This window comes from Pithys albifrons, chromosome 28 (genome assembly GCF_047495875.1).
Source record: "Pithys albifrons albifrons isolate INPA30051 chromosome 28, PitAlb_v1, whole genome shotgun sequence".
NCBI classification, from domain to species: domain Eukaryota; kingdom Metazoa; phylum Chordata; class Aves; order Passeriformes; family Thamnophilidae; genus Pithys; species Pithys albifrons.
In genome coordinates, this window is record NC_092485.1 from 6,011,244 (window position 1) to 6,025,588 (window position 14,345).

Sequence of the window (14,345 nt, forward strand, 5' to 3'; positions counted from 1 at the left end):
CAAACAACCAACAAGAGGAGCTGAGAGTGCTCTCACACCACCACCCTCTCTGCCTTTATCTGCTGGGGGGGGAAGCTGGTCCTCCAGAGAGCCAGGTGGGGTGTCCTCCCTCCTAATCAGCAAATTGGGACCTGCTCCTTCCCAGCTGTGCCCTGATGGATGGGATGGTCCTGCAGGGCCACAGGCCAGGCTGCTCCACACCCTTATGGGGGGAGAGCCAAGGGACAGGCAGAGCTGTGAGTGACAGATTTGTGGCTTTGGGACAAAAGGGTTGCAAAATAACATCCCCACCTGTCCTTCTTGGCATTTCAGATCTTTCCCACAAATGAATCTTATCCCAGATGTTTTGGTCCCAAATCCATCAAGAAAAATGAGAATCTCCTTCAGGCTGTCACAAAAAGTCTGTCTGAAAGTCAAAAGCTAAAACCTTTCTAGGACTAAGAGCTAAAGGACAAAATCTCAGGAGTTCCCCAGATTACAGAAGACCAAAATAATCCCAACCCAACAGCACCTCCAGACTTTCAGTGCCTGCACGAGGCCACACAACTGGGCTGATATTACAGGCTCTATAGTGCTCAGAAATGTCCATTTATTTTCTCTGGTTTATACAAAGCCCAAGGCTGTAGGTTCCCAGCACTCCTGGCACACCCAGTAAATACATCCTAAATGGTATCAGCACCATCCAAGATAACATGGCACCAGCATGCTAAGTGGCAGGAAAACCAACCCAACCCTGTGCCAAATTCCTCCTCTCCCAGCCCTCTTCATTCTGTCATTTCCAGGTGGGTGGGGAAATAAAGGAGCTTTGCAGCAGCACTGAAACTCTGTCAGACATGGGAGCCTGGGAATAGCAGCATTTGTGTGCTTATCTTCAATATTTAATTTATATAAAGCTCTCCTGAACTGGGGTGTGACCAAACTAAAAAACGGGCATGGGGACCTTGTTAAAGCCTCCTTGCAAACTGATTTGTCCCTCCTGCTGCAGTGGGAAGTGTGTCAGCACAGTCCTGTTTCCACAGGACCCACAGGGTGACCAGGCTTTCAGCATTACTCACTAAAAATTAAAGCCAAACTGGACTCCTGCCCCAGGAAACCCGCCAGATTCCTGCTCTGAAAGGAATGATAAGCCTTTGGGATGCTGCTTCTCTGACTGTGCACAATCGGGGTCAAGTCTGGGATAAGAGCTCCTCATCAAACAGCTTCCACCCCAACTCCCTTCAGTCTAAGGGACGTGTTCCTTGAAGGGCATGGCCAGAACCCACAAACAAGACAAAGCTGTGCTCCTGATGGGTTATACTGAGGCAAAAGCCTTTCTAGGAGGTGTTCCTTTCATGGATGTCTTCATAAGAAGACAAGAAAGCCTTTTCCATCCTTTCCATTAAAGCCTCTGGTCCCAAGTTCTCACTGATTTGCCTCAGCCTTTCAAGGCTTGGTGTAACCAGGAGCAGGATCTGGGTCTCCATGGAAAATACTCTGTACTAAAGCTTTGCTCATGCCACTGGAAAGCTGCCATGATTCTGCCCACGTATGAACCAAAACTCACCTGCTTTGCACAACTCCCTCTTAATCCAACCTGTTCTCCAGCTCATCTTTCCTTGTTTGAAATGAGTTTGGATCCGCTCCTCTGTGTCTGGGCCAGCCTGGCTGATGGCTTATCACAGCACCAAGAGGGCAGCAGGTGTTGGAAGGGAATTCCCACAGTGAAAATCATGGATATAGTTCTGAGGAGACATGGACAGTGGGGAGTGAGACAGTTGTCACCCGGTGAGAAAGCAGAGTGTGGCAAAGAGCCAGGGCACCCAGTGATCCCATGGGCTGTGTGCAGCAGGAGCAGGAACAGCCTCTGCAAAGGGAGAGGTGATCAGCAGGGAGTCAGTAACCCCATGGAATGGCACAAGAACCGTGTGTGGGTTTATCACGTTGGAATCACGGAATGGCCTATTCAGATCAAAACTCACGGTTTGTAGCAAGAGCCCTGCCAGAATTTTCTCCAGAGGGGAACTGTGCAGGTATGTGGGGCTGGGGATGCCGGTGTGACCCCACAGAAGGCAGTCCCTGTCCCCAGAGCGATGTCTCAGCACCAGCAGGGACAGGTGGAGCCGAGGCTGAGCCGCTGCCTCGGGCTGGGCCGGGCTCCGGCGCCGTCCCCGCTCCCTGCCGGTCCCCCCTCGGCACACGGCACACGGTTCGGTTTGATTGAGTTTGTAATTGCTCGTTTAATTGAACAGTTACAGCAACACTATCAGGAAAAGGTTTCAGGGCTGGGAAGGGAGGTGGGAGGGTGTGGGGGTGGAAGGGGAATTGGAGCTGGGGAAAGAGCAAAATGGGTTTTTCCCTTTTTTTTATGATGAAAACAGAAAGAAGAGACAGGAGATGAGTTCCCTTCAGCAGGCACTGAGGAGGAGGAGAGCTGAAAACAATAAATTACAGAAAGAGAAGAAGAAAAATGAGAAGTGGGTTGAAAAGTATGGCAAGGCTGGAGGGTCCCAGGGACTGCTCAGCCTCCAACTGACATTGACTCCTGAGGGTTGTGAGTGCTGGCATGAGGAAAATGGGACACAGACAGGGCAGGCTGGGCAGCTGTGTGGGCTGAAAGGAGGGAACGAGCAAGAAAAGGTGGGAAAAATGTTTTTGTGTCTAAATAAAAGGTGCGTGAGTAACACGGAGAGACAGAGAAGGACTTACTTGTGTCAGAGGAGCTGCAAAGAGCAGACTAGGAAAGCAGAACAGGTGAGCATAGAAACATCTGTGCTTCAAGAGGGACTTTGGACAAGGGCCTGGGGTATTTTTGAGAGCACAAGGGAGAATGGCTTCACACTGATAGATGGGATATTGGGAAGAAATTCTTCTCTGTGAGGGCAGTGAGGCCCTTGCACAGGTTGCCCAGAGAAGCTGTGCCTGCCCCATCCCTGGAAAAGTTCAAAATCAGGTTGGATGGGACTTGGAGCAACCTGGGACAGTGGAAGGTGTCTGCCCATGGCAGGGGGTGGAACTGGGTGATCTTCAGCTTTTCTTCCAACCCAAACCATTCCATGAATCCATGATTCTCCATCTGTAAATGCACCACGTGCCCAGCTGTGCAGTGGGCACAGTGACCTGTGAGTGCAGCTGTGCCCGTGTCACCGTGAGCCCCTCTGTGGGCTGTGTGTGAGCCAGGAGCATGTGCTGGTTGGGCGTGTGTCAGGAAAAGGACAGGAGAAACCAGACAGGGTCAGGGGGGAAGGTGCATGCAGAGGCCATGGTGCAGCTCCACAGCAAAGCAGATCAGGTTTCAGGAGAGCCTGGAGCTGGGGCTGGAGGGGGACAGGAGGTGGGCTCTGCTGCCTGCATTCCCTGGCAGGCAGCACAAGGCAGGTTTAAAGAATATCCTTCCATTTAGGAGTTTGTTTATTATTCTTAACTAAGCAGCTCAGACAGGCAGGCCGGCAGCACTGCATCCACACTGGCTTCCCAGGAAGGCAGGGAAGGGAGGGACAGGAAGGCACATTTCCAGAGCAGGGCAAAGGGATTTATGTGCCTCTGGGTGAGGGAAGGGGGCAAACCACTTTGCCAACTATTTAGCAAACGTGTGGAAAACACCCAGCCTTGGGATGTCAGAGAGGGGCCTGGCTGGGGTGCAGCCGAGTGCCCAGATGGGATCAGAGCTGCCCCAAAACTCAGCAGCACCTTTGGGTTGGCTGCTCCTCTTACACTCCAGACCTTCAGACCGTTGTCTGAAATTCCTCAGACACAGGAGCAAAGACTTAGAGATGTGATTTCTACGGAGAAGGGAGAAGTGATCTCTCTCCTGTTATCCTCTTGTTCCATCAGGAGTCAGAGGGCATCAGGATGTTTGTGGTCATAGAAGTTCCCTCGCCCTGCAGTATGTCCATACCAGAGAGTCAGTGCACATGCCCCAGCTCTGCATTTTGGCTTGTCTGGCCCATGTGGAGAGTTTTCAGTCCATGCAGTGATGACCAAGAACACAGAAACCTTGGCCAGGTTGGAAATTCTTCCCTGTGAGGGTGGGCAGGCCCTGGCACAGGTTGCCCAGAGAAGCTGTGGCTGCTCCAGCACTGACAGTGTCCAACACCAGACTGGATGGGGCCTGCCCATGGCAGGGGGTGAAATGAGATGAGTTTTAAGGTCTCATCCAACCCAAACCATTCTGGGATTCTGTAAAGGAAAGTGTCTGTGTGCATTTCTCCCAGGGACAGCTCAGGTCCATCAGTGGGATCCCTCAAAGTACAGGTGATAGCAAAGCTGTGCACATCAATAAAGCGACACACACCAGAGTGTTTCCCTGCACACTGACTGCCCACACCAGCTCAGCCAACTCCATCCCAGTGTGCAGAGACAAACAGATCCACGTTTTTCAGCCAGCGTTTCCACCTCTCTGACCATACCCTGGTGTGAAGGAGGTGCTGCAGATCAGGAGCCAGCCAGCCAGGGGTGAGTGGGAGCATCGCTGTCCCTGCAGCCCAGGGATGGCAGGGAAGGGTGACCTGCCCTCCCGAGTGCCTGCCTGTGCTCGCACTGTCACGAGAATGAGGTCGAGGAAGGTCACTCAATTCACCAGGATAAATCAAGGAGGAAAGTGGAGTGCAAGCCTGTGAATGGTGGGAGATCTCAGTGGTGGGAGGTGGGAGAGGAAGGGCTAATGAGACTGGGAATGCCACACGCAGGGGAAGCACAAATCACACCGGGAATGGAGGCAGGGAAATGGTGGCAGCCAAAACAGGAGGCAGGAAAGTGCAGCCCAGGGGCCTCATCCTGCGCCTCACCAAGGCTGTGTTAACTCATGGGATTGTCCTGCCCGAGAGCAGGAGGGCTCACAGCCTGTCCGGCCTGCACTGACAGGAAACCTCGTGCTGCAGCCTCGCTGGTGTTCGCTGCAAATGCCTCACTGCTGGTAGCAATTTGTTCCCTGTCCCAGGCACTCCCAGCGCGGTGTGCGGGGCAGGGAATGGGCCAGGAGGGCTGGGCGGGGGTCCCGCTGCCCCCGGCCCCGCACAGAGCAGCAGACAGCAGTGCTGTCAGCACCTCCCGCTCCCTCCAGGCCCTCTGCCAGCCTTTCACCACCTCCTCTCCATCCCTCTCCTTCCACTCCCTCTGGCCAAGCCTCCTCGCTCCCCTGCTCCACTTTCCCTCTCCTTTCATCCCTTTATCTGTGTGCTGCTCTGTCCGCAGATCTGTCCCGCACCCCTCACACCTGCGGGCTCAGCACCTCCTCCTGGGCTCAGCCTGAGCCTCCAGAATGCTCAGTGGTCCCCAGCACTCTGCGGACAGAAGTGTCTGGCTCTCCCTGCTCCCTTCCCCCTCCTCTTTCTCCCCCTCACATAATATTTTCCATATGAAGAAGCCTTCCTGAAGCCACACACTGCCCTCTTGGTGAGTCTTAGGCGGGTTAGAGGAGACCCTGGGAGCCTTTAATCCTCTCTCTCTCTCGCCGCTTTCATCCTCAGCCACAGCTGGACGCCCCATTGATGCGGAACAGACCAAACACCAGGCCCCTCGCTAAGCTGCTGCTGTGGGGCCTCTCACCCTGCAGAGCCTGGCCCGGGCCAGTACAGCCCCGTACAGCCCAGCCCAGCCCAGCCCAGCCTGGACCTGACCAGTACAGCCCAGCCCAGCTCAGCCCAGCCCAGTGCAGCCCAGCTCAGTACAGCCCAGCCCAGCCTGGACCAGCCCAGCCCAGCCCAGCCCAGCCCAGCCCTGACCAGTACAGCCCAGTACAGCCCAGTGCAGCCCAGCTCAGTACAGCCCAGCCCAGCCTGGACCAGCCCAGCCCAGCCCAGCCCAGCCCGGCCCTGACCAGTACAGCCCAGTGCAGCCCAGCCCAGCCCAGCCCAGCCTAGCCCAGTCCAGCCCAGTCCAGCCCAACCCAGCCCGGCCCAGTACAGCCCAGCCTGGCCCAGACCAACCCAGCCCAGCCCAGTCCAGCCAAGCCCAGCCCAGCCTGGACCAGCCTGGCCCAGGACCCGTGTGAGGCTCTCAGGGCATGGGTCCCTCCGGCCCCCCAGCCGGACACTGGACACTGGCGGGGGTGACAGTGGTGACCGGCAGGGCCGGGCCGTGTCCGGGGGTCCCTCCGGCCCCCCCAGCGCCGCCATTGCTGAGCCTCGCGCGCCCCCTGCCGGCCGCGCCGCCCCCGGTCCGTCCATCTCCGGCTCCAAAGACCTGCGGGGGCTTCGGGAATCCAGGGAGACAGGGAGGGGCGGATTGATGCGGGAGTTCAGAGGAGAGGGGGAGGAACGACCCGAGCTGTCAGGAGCACAGCCGAGGAGGGAAAATTAAAGTCCCTGGAGTGGCTGATGTGGAGCGGCAGGGACAGGGAGGGATCTGCTCCCCGAGCTCACAGTGCACACACAGGGAACAAGGCAGTGACACGGCAGGAGGGTCAGAGGTAAGAGAAGTGTTCAAACAGGGCTGAGGCAGCACTGGAACAGGTCACTGGGAGCGCTTCAACTTCAACTGGTTAAACAGATCTTCAGAAATTACACGGAAAGTGCTGATCCAGCTGTGTCACCGGGCTGGATTAAGTGACCTCCTGAGATAACATTCATCTTCTTTTCTGTGATTCTATAATTAAAAGTCATATTGATCCTCTGTCACAGATGCAGCAAAAAGACCAACTTCATTACGTTCTTGTTGCTTCAAGATGCTGAGTCCTGAACAAGCATCTCTTCATGACCTGTCCAGACCCAAAGAGCTTCTCCTCAGACAGGACCTCCCATGGATGCAGCAAATGCCATGGGAGGGGATGAGGAACAGTCCTTGGCTCAGTTTGCAGGCAACCAGTTGCAGAAACTGAACTAATTGCAGACTCCTGGGATTTGTTGGCGAGAGCACGAGCGTGTTCCCCCTTCTCGTTACTGAGCATCAAGTGCCTGATGAGAGAGGGATTTGGGGACAAGACAATGCGGAGATATCTAGCACAAAATGATTAGCCAGAATGTATTGTTAATAAGCTGCTTATTCATATAATTGGAAATTATTTGCAGCCAGGGTGTCAGTACAGCCTCTGTGCTGCTCTGGTGGAGCGGGGCAGGTGCTGGCCCAGGGGATCCTGCTGTGAGTGCTGTGCTGGCACAGGACTCGCTGCCACTGCCTGCTCTGCTGTCACTGCCTTCAAGGGCACAGAAGGGCACAGGGATGTCGAGGGGAGGCAGAAGGGGCCTCCTCCAGCATCCTCACAACAGCTAGAGGGAGAGAAAGGCCAAGCAAGCTTGGAGTCAGGGCAAACAAGACCTGACACTGCTCGTGCTTCCCAAAGCAGCTATTTAGCTCATACTATTCCAATTCATTCATTCATCTGATTAATTCGTTAAGATCTTACAGCAGTCCCACGTTTACCCAGGAAACCCATGTACAATATCCACTGAAGTAAAAAGGGCTGGATTCGATAGATGATGAGTTTCCTACAGGAAATCCCACAAATCTGGTATTGGTAGCATTCATCAGTTCCTGAACTTGATCTTTAAGATGGATCTTGAAGCACTGCAGAGGACGCACTAAAGGAAGAAGTCCCTGTCCTGCTTTCCCCAGGGCTGGATCCTGGCCAGAAGTGCCAGGCACAGACTTACAGTGACAGTGACATCTCTGGGGACACGATGGCCATGTCTCAGAGGGAGGGACTTCTCTGGGGATGTGCGGCAGCAACTGGCAATCTCAACTGGCAACCTCAGACGTAGCCTCAGACCACCTGGCAGCAGCTTTATGGGGAAACATCCGGTGCGAGTAGAGCAGAAAGGGCAAGGAAGAACAAACCCCACACCCCAAACCCAACCCAAAAGCACACACCAGGACAAGAATCACCCAGGGGCAGCAGGGCCTGAAGTCTGTTGGTGGATGGCAAAGTCGGCCCTGTAGCCCACCCACCTGGGAGCAAGGGGAGGCTGGTGGGCTGGCAGTCTCATGGCTGGGGGGTGGATGAGCAGAGTGACAAAGGAAATGACATCAGGACAGGCTGTGCTCTGTGCTCGACCACTTCCCCAAAGGCACCCAAAAAATATCTAAATATCAATGTTGTAACAAAACATGGTGAAGTATTTCCGCTTAAGGCAAGACCTTGGGCACTTCCTCCAGGCTGTGTCACTGCGAGGTAGGAAGGATCACAAGGCGGACACGCAAGAACAGGACCCAGTGGCAGCCCCCAGCAATGCCCCTGCCCTGGGCCTGAGCAAGGCCATGGAGCTCAGAGCCCTCCTGCTGCTGCTGCTGCTCTGCTTCCCAGGTAAGAGAAGGACTGGGCATGTCCCAGGGGCTGGGACACCCTTCCCCACCTCCTCCTGCTCCCTGGGGAGATCCACAGTGGGGGGACCCCCAGCACCAGCTGGACTTTGATCTGGGTGACTCACTGCAGGGGTGAGGAGGGAAGGGGCAGCCCCAATTCCCACCACACACACCTGGTTCCTCCAGACTCCCAGGATAATCCACTCTGGGAGCACAGAGCTGTGGCCTCCCAAGCAGCCCCCGCAGCTCCCCCAGTCAACATTTCCCATCACGCTGGCCCAGCTCAGCTCCTTCGATTGCAATCCTGGGTCAGGACACCTCCTGCTATCCCTGCAGAGAGCACAAAGCTCCCAGCACGTGGTAGGCTGGGCAAGCAAGGCAACCTGCACCCAGCACAGCCTGAGTCGCTGGGCATCCTCAGGGATGTGGCATGGAGGAGCTGCAGGTGGCACACACACTGCTCCAGCTCCTTCTCTCTGCCCCATCCCACCACCCCACACAGACCATCCAGCCACCAGGGCACTGCATGGGCAGGGCTTGGTCTCCATTTGCCTGAACAAGGAGCAGTGACAATGGAGTTGGTTTGCTGGGGCAGCTCCCAACACTGCACCACAAATGGTTCCAGTCAGGCTTGAAGGTCCAACACCTCAAGCACCTGCTTGTTTGTGGGCTTTAAACCACAGCTGCAGTCCCAGCTCAAACCTCAGCATTGCCCACCAGGAATTTGCCTTCCTATTTTCAAGCAGGTGATTTCAGCAGGGATGGATTTTGATTTTTGGAGTTTTTGGAAGGTCCGAGGCAGTTTCCCTGAGTCCATGGGGAGGCTGTGAGCATCAGCTCCTCTCTCCCTCCCCACATCTGATACTTACAGGTCTCCAAGCCCAAGTACCTCCTGCTGTAGAGAGACGACGGGAAGGGAGCACTCTGTATGTCCAGTGTCCTTACACAGACAAGGTTAAGAGCCTTTACAAAGCCTGGTGTCGCCTGGAAGGTGGAGGATGTCGTCATTATGTGGGGACCAGCTACGAATACCTGAGAACAGACAAAGCTACAATAAAGGATGATCACCTTACTAGGACCTTTTCTGTGACCATGACTGACCTCAGGGCAGAGGACTCAGGCATATACTACTGTGCTTACTATAGCCATGGCTATAACTCACTGAAGACAGTCTCTCTGAATGTTTTCAAGGGTGAGTACCTGTACCCCCACACAAAGCCAAGTCTTATCAGACAGAAACATCACTCCTTCCCTCTCCTCCAGAGCTGAGCAACTTTCCCTGATTTGCCCAGCCTTGTTTGCTGCCTTCCCCACTAACATGGTGAGTGAAGGAGCCCAGCCAGCCCTGCAGGCTCCCAGCTCCCTGTTGTCCTGCCTTACCTCACCCCTGCCCCTGCCCCTGCCCTGGTGAGGGGGTCTCCATGAGGGAGTTGCCCCAGGGCAGGGTCTGTCCCAGATGCTCAGCTCAAGGAGGGAGGCAGACGCCTGTGTGCCCTCTGCTCACCAGGCAGGGACCACCTTTGTCATTTCAGAGGTGCTCCAGTGGGAGTTGGACACTCTGGTGGTTCAGTGTCCCTGCACCACCCAGGGGCAGAGCATGAGGTGGTGCCGAAGAGAAGGGCAGACTGAGTGTAAAGTCATGGCGAGCACAGAACACCGTTCAACACGGAGTAACAGCAACGCTCCACAAGACAGAACATCCATCATGTTCACACACTCAGACACTGTCACTGTCACCATGAAGAACCTGCAGGCCCAGGACAGCGGCGTGTACTGGTGTGAGCTTAGCAAAGGCTCTGATCGTGCCCGAGTCATGGAGGTCGTGCTCTCAGTGTCCAAGAGTGAGTACCTTCTGCACCCTCAGTGTTCAATCCTGCTCTCTCAGTGTCCAAGAGAGAGCACCTCCTGCACCCTCAGTGTCCAAGAGTGAGCACCTCTTGGAAGCTGGGTGTGGATGTGGGCAGGTCTCAGCACAGCTGAACCCATCTCTTTTCCTGCCCATCCCTCTGGCAGACATGGTGGCAACCAACCCTTGGGATCTTCAAGCCAAGGCATGAAGCCTGAGCCTTCATGCTCTGTCTGCTCCCAGCAGAGATTCAGGGGAGGTCTCTGTGGGTCCCACAAATGGGGTTGTTCATCCCAACTGCTTCCCACAGGGCCAATTGTTGGCTCCAGCACATGGCTGGTTCACACTGGGTGCTGCTGGAAACTTCCCCCATGGCAGGCATCGCTCTTGCTCTGGCCCCACTGCCACCAGCCCTCCCAGACCCTTTGGGCTGAGTGTCCATGAGCACATGGTCCCTGAGGGTACTAGAGGAGGGGGACAGGACCCTGACAGTTTATGAGTCATTTTTTCCCCAGTAATCTGGTTTCTGTCCCCTTCTGCTCTGCATGTCTGGAGGTAGAAGCAGATCCAGGGAGCTTTCAGCTGGGGAGGAAGTGCCACTCTGCCTGCTTTGGGATCTCACCACACATTCTGGGTGTTTTGCAGGAACACAGCAGTTCACAGCCCAGGAGTCAGGCATTGTCTCTGTCCAGTGTCTGTACAAGCACACGGACTATCAGGCTGTGAGCAAAGCCTGGTGCAAAGAGGGAGCAGGGACACTGTGTGAGATCCTGGTCACCACGAGCTCAGGGCCCTCAGGGAACCACAGCATGTCTCAGGATGGCAGAGTCAGGATCCAGGATGACACCCAGCAGGGGATGGTCACCATCACCATGGAGCAGCTGCAGGCACAGGACTCCGGCGTGTACTGGTGTGCGCTCCAGGAACCCTCCGGTCTGTCCCGAATGGAGGAGGTCACGCTCAAGGTTTCCCAGGGTATGTATGGACCTGGCAAGGGCACATGGCGTTTGTAGATCACAGACTCACTTTCCTGGTCTCTCCTTCTCCACTGCCCAGGTTACACCCCCTCCCACCTTACACCTGCCCAAGCCCTGTGGCATTGGACCTTTTCATGGCCACCACCTTAGGGAATAGCAGCAGGGATGGGAGCTGGACCACACATGTGCTGTGCTGCTCCTCTTTAACCTGGGGGCAGTTTCAGCAGTCCTGAGAGGTGTTTCTGTCACTCATCCTCTGATACCAGTTCTGTCCCTTTGTAGTGTCTCATCCTGTGGCTTTCAAAGGCTATTAAGACCTTCACATTGGGTTGTCAAGGGAACAACCTTTAGACCCATACTCTAAAGATGTGTGACTCAGGCTCTCTTTCAGGGCACTGTTTTAACAGTAAGGGATGGCACTGAACTGCAGCCTGGCTCTTGAAGTGTTAGAGGAACAGGCAGTGCAGACCATGAGAGGGGACAGTGATGCCCTGGAAGAACTCCCAACATGTGGGACTGAGTGTGAGCAGGTCCTGCCCACCCTCCCCTGGGCACGGGGACAGCAGTGGCAGGGGGGTTTCACTGGTCATTGCAAAGCAGCCCCATAGTGACTATTCATCTCTTCATGCCTGTGATTGCAGCACTGACTTCAAAAGATTTGCCACACACTGAGGACACAAGTCAAGTAACTCCTTTGGGCAATAGCCCAGCACCCAGGTAAGACCTAGAAAGAGTCTCTAAGCTTGAACACACACAAAACATGGGGCAGGCAGTCCCTGGGTACTCTGACTCCTGCCTACAGAGGGATTAGCTATGACAGGATCCTTGCCAAAGCTGATCTCTCCTCCTCCTGTTCCTGCCTGGAGCATAATTCCAAAGGAAGAGGCAGACTGGTAAAATCAAATCACAACTTTCTGCAGTGCAGGTGCCTCTCTAATTCCTTATCCTTCTCTCTTTGGACTCTGCTCTTCACAGCAACAGAGCCTCCAGATTCTGGCCCTAAGCCCTGACTTTGCTCACTCCTGTCTGTGAATATTTAGCAATGAGACAGTCCTTGGCTATTTAATCCATTTACCAGGCTGTTAAATGTAAAGGATTTTTACCCTTTGGACATCTGCTGTCATCAACACTACAGCAGCACCTAAGAGCCCAATCATTCCTCAGCTCCAGTGCACCAGGTGCTGCAAAACATGGGAGAAAAGGCAGTTCCTGCTCCCAAGAGCCTGGGATTGTGCTTGGAGCTTTGAACAGTGGCTTGTTTCTAAAGCCTGGAGAACAGTTTAGGGAAAGCTCGGAAGGCAGAGCAAGGTAGAAAGATCCAGACTGCATTGTTGCAAGAGAACCAGACCCTCCTTCCAAGTGCATAGAACCAATCACATGAAACCTATTCCTGTCCCTTTTGGTCACTCTTGGGTACTGGCCTGTTGCACCATCCAGCACTGGTAACTCCTTTGCTCTCCTGGTTGCAGCTCAAATGTGAACACCTTCATCCTGCTGTCTGTGGTCCTGAGCATCCTGCTCATCCTGGCTCTCATCACCTTGGTGACACTGTGTGTCAAGCTGCACAAGGTCCTGGGGAGAACAGGTATGTGGAGTTGGGGGATGCCTCGTGTTCTGCTCTGGCCCAAACAGGCTCTTCTCTGCCCTTGCTTTCCCACTGCAGGTGAGCTCATTCCCTCTTGGGATGGCTCTTTGCTGCCATCTCCCTTCACAATAAGTGAACCCAAGTTCCTCCAGACCCTTCACAAGAACCTGAAAACGTGTTAGGGGAGAACTAAAGTGGGGCCAAGGTGTTCCCCAGGCTCAGAGCAGAGGGGTCCCACTGGCACATCCAATGCTCCTGTCACTGGGCAATCCCATGGCCTTCCCCAAATCTCCTGAAGCACAGCTAAAGCCCAGGCTTTTCATGGACTTCTCTACTTCTAAAACCTCTGATTTTGGCTTATTCCAAAGGGAACCAAGAAGTGGATGACACCTATGACAACTCAGAGGGCACAGCACAGGTAAGGAAACGGAATGATTTCCCATGTGGCAACCAATCCCTGAACAATCCTCTGTGAGGAGCGTTTGGACCCACCTGACGAGGACCTTGGAGCTCACTTTGGTTGTGAGCAGGAGGGAAATGGTAATTATTGTCCCCAGAGAGAAGGATGTTCCTTGCTGGAGAGAGAGAGGGGTAATTAAGGTAGGGAAGCTCCAACAGGAAAAAAACCAGCAGCCCAAATTGTAGTAACTCCTGAGAAATTACTCAAGGACCAGTAACCAAGGTCAGACCACAAGGCTGCCACCTGTAACCAAGAGAGGTGATGAAGAAAAGAGTTTTCTGCTCTTTCACCTCTGTCATGGTGAATTTTTACATGGCTTATCCTTTCCTTCTGGGAAAATTTGGTCTTCTGGTGCCAGCCGTGACCTGCCACTGAAACATGCTAAGGAGTGTTTTCCCTTTCTTTCCATAGCCTGGCAGCACTGGAAGAAGAGAAAGTCCCAAGAATGACATCAAAGGCCTCAAACACATTAACCTGGACTCGCAATCCAGGCCCAGCCCTGAGGATCCTCTGTACTGCAACATTGAACCCAGCCAGGCTCACAGGGACCCCCAAGGCGAAAATGTGGAATACGCCGTCATTGCCTTCAGCCAGTTCCCCAGGAGTGACTCAGGATGAAACACAGAATTCCCAAACAACCCGGAAATGGGAGAAAAGAACTGGAGTACAAAGTGGGAATGAGGAGTAGGAGGTGTGAGGATGGACACTGGGGGAGGAGCTGAGTTTTGCTGCCATGTGTGTGTTGCCTGTGCATTTTCAGCCCTCTCTCCTGTTAGGGGCCAGTAGAGGTTTTGCCACACTCGTGGCAGATTGTCTCAGAGGTGTGGGCTTATTCCCAGGATACCTTGTACATCTGCTTTTCCAGTTCCATTAAAATGCAGACTCTTGGAGAGGCAGGTGTGGAGGACTGAGCTTTTGAAAAAGAGGAGTGTTTGTCAGGCCATGGCTGGGTTTGGGGTTCCAGCTCTGCCTTGGTACAAACTCTGCCCCACTCCTGAGGATTCAGCTCCTGTGGGCAAACAAACTCATTCCAGTGCTGTAGGAATCAAACCTGAGCCCTGTTGTTGTGCCTGGGTTCATGTCCCATGGAATGGGTTGGGGATGTGGGTGCTGGATTTTAATAAGCAGAACCAACATCTGCACTTCCCTCTCTCTGATGCAAACACTTCAAATGTCACATTTGCTGTCTGTATTTAAATGAGTTTACTGGGGCTCAGCTCCATTTCTGCAAAAGAGCAGAAGCTCTGGCAGCTGATTTCCCTG

The 14,345-nt window shown here is 54.2% G+C and overlaps 1 protein-coding gene across 1 annotated transcript; it reads left to right on the forward strand.

Annotated features, from left to right (window-relative positions):
- Positions 1 to 7,977: 7,977 nt before the first annotated feature.
- LOC139683449 (polymeric immunoglobulin receptor-like) lies at positions 7,978 to 14,110 on the forward strand. Its single transcript, XM_071578601.1, has 8 exons — positions 7,978 to 8,215; positions 9,086 to 9,406; positions 9,747 to 10,055; positions 10,706 to 11,035; positions 11,679 to 11,754; positions 12,507 to 12,622; positions 12,991 to 13,040; positions 13,494 to 14,110. Exons 1-8 carry the CDS (start codon positions 8,020 to 8,022, stop codon positions 13,698 to 13,700), a joined length of 1,605 nt encoding a protein of 534 aa, XP_071434702.1. The 5' UTR covers positions 7,978 to 8,019; the 3' UTR covers positions 13,701 to 14,110.
- The last annotated feature ends 235 nt before the right edge of the window (positions 14,111 to 14,345 follow it).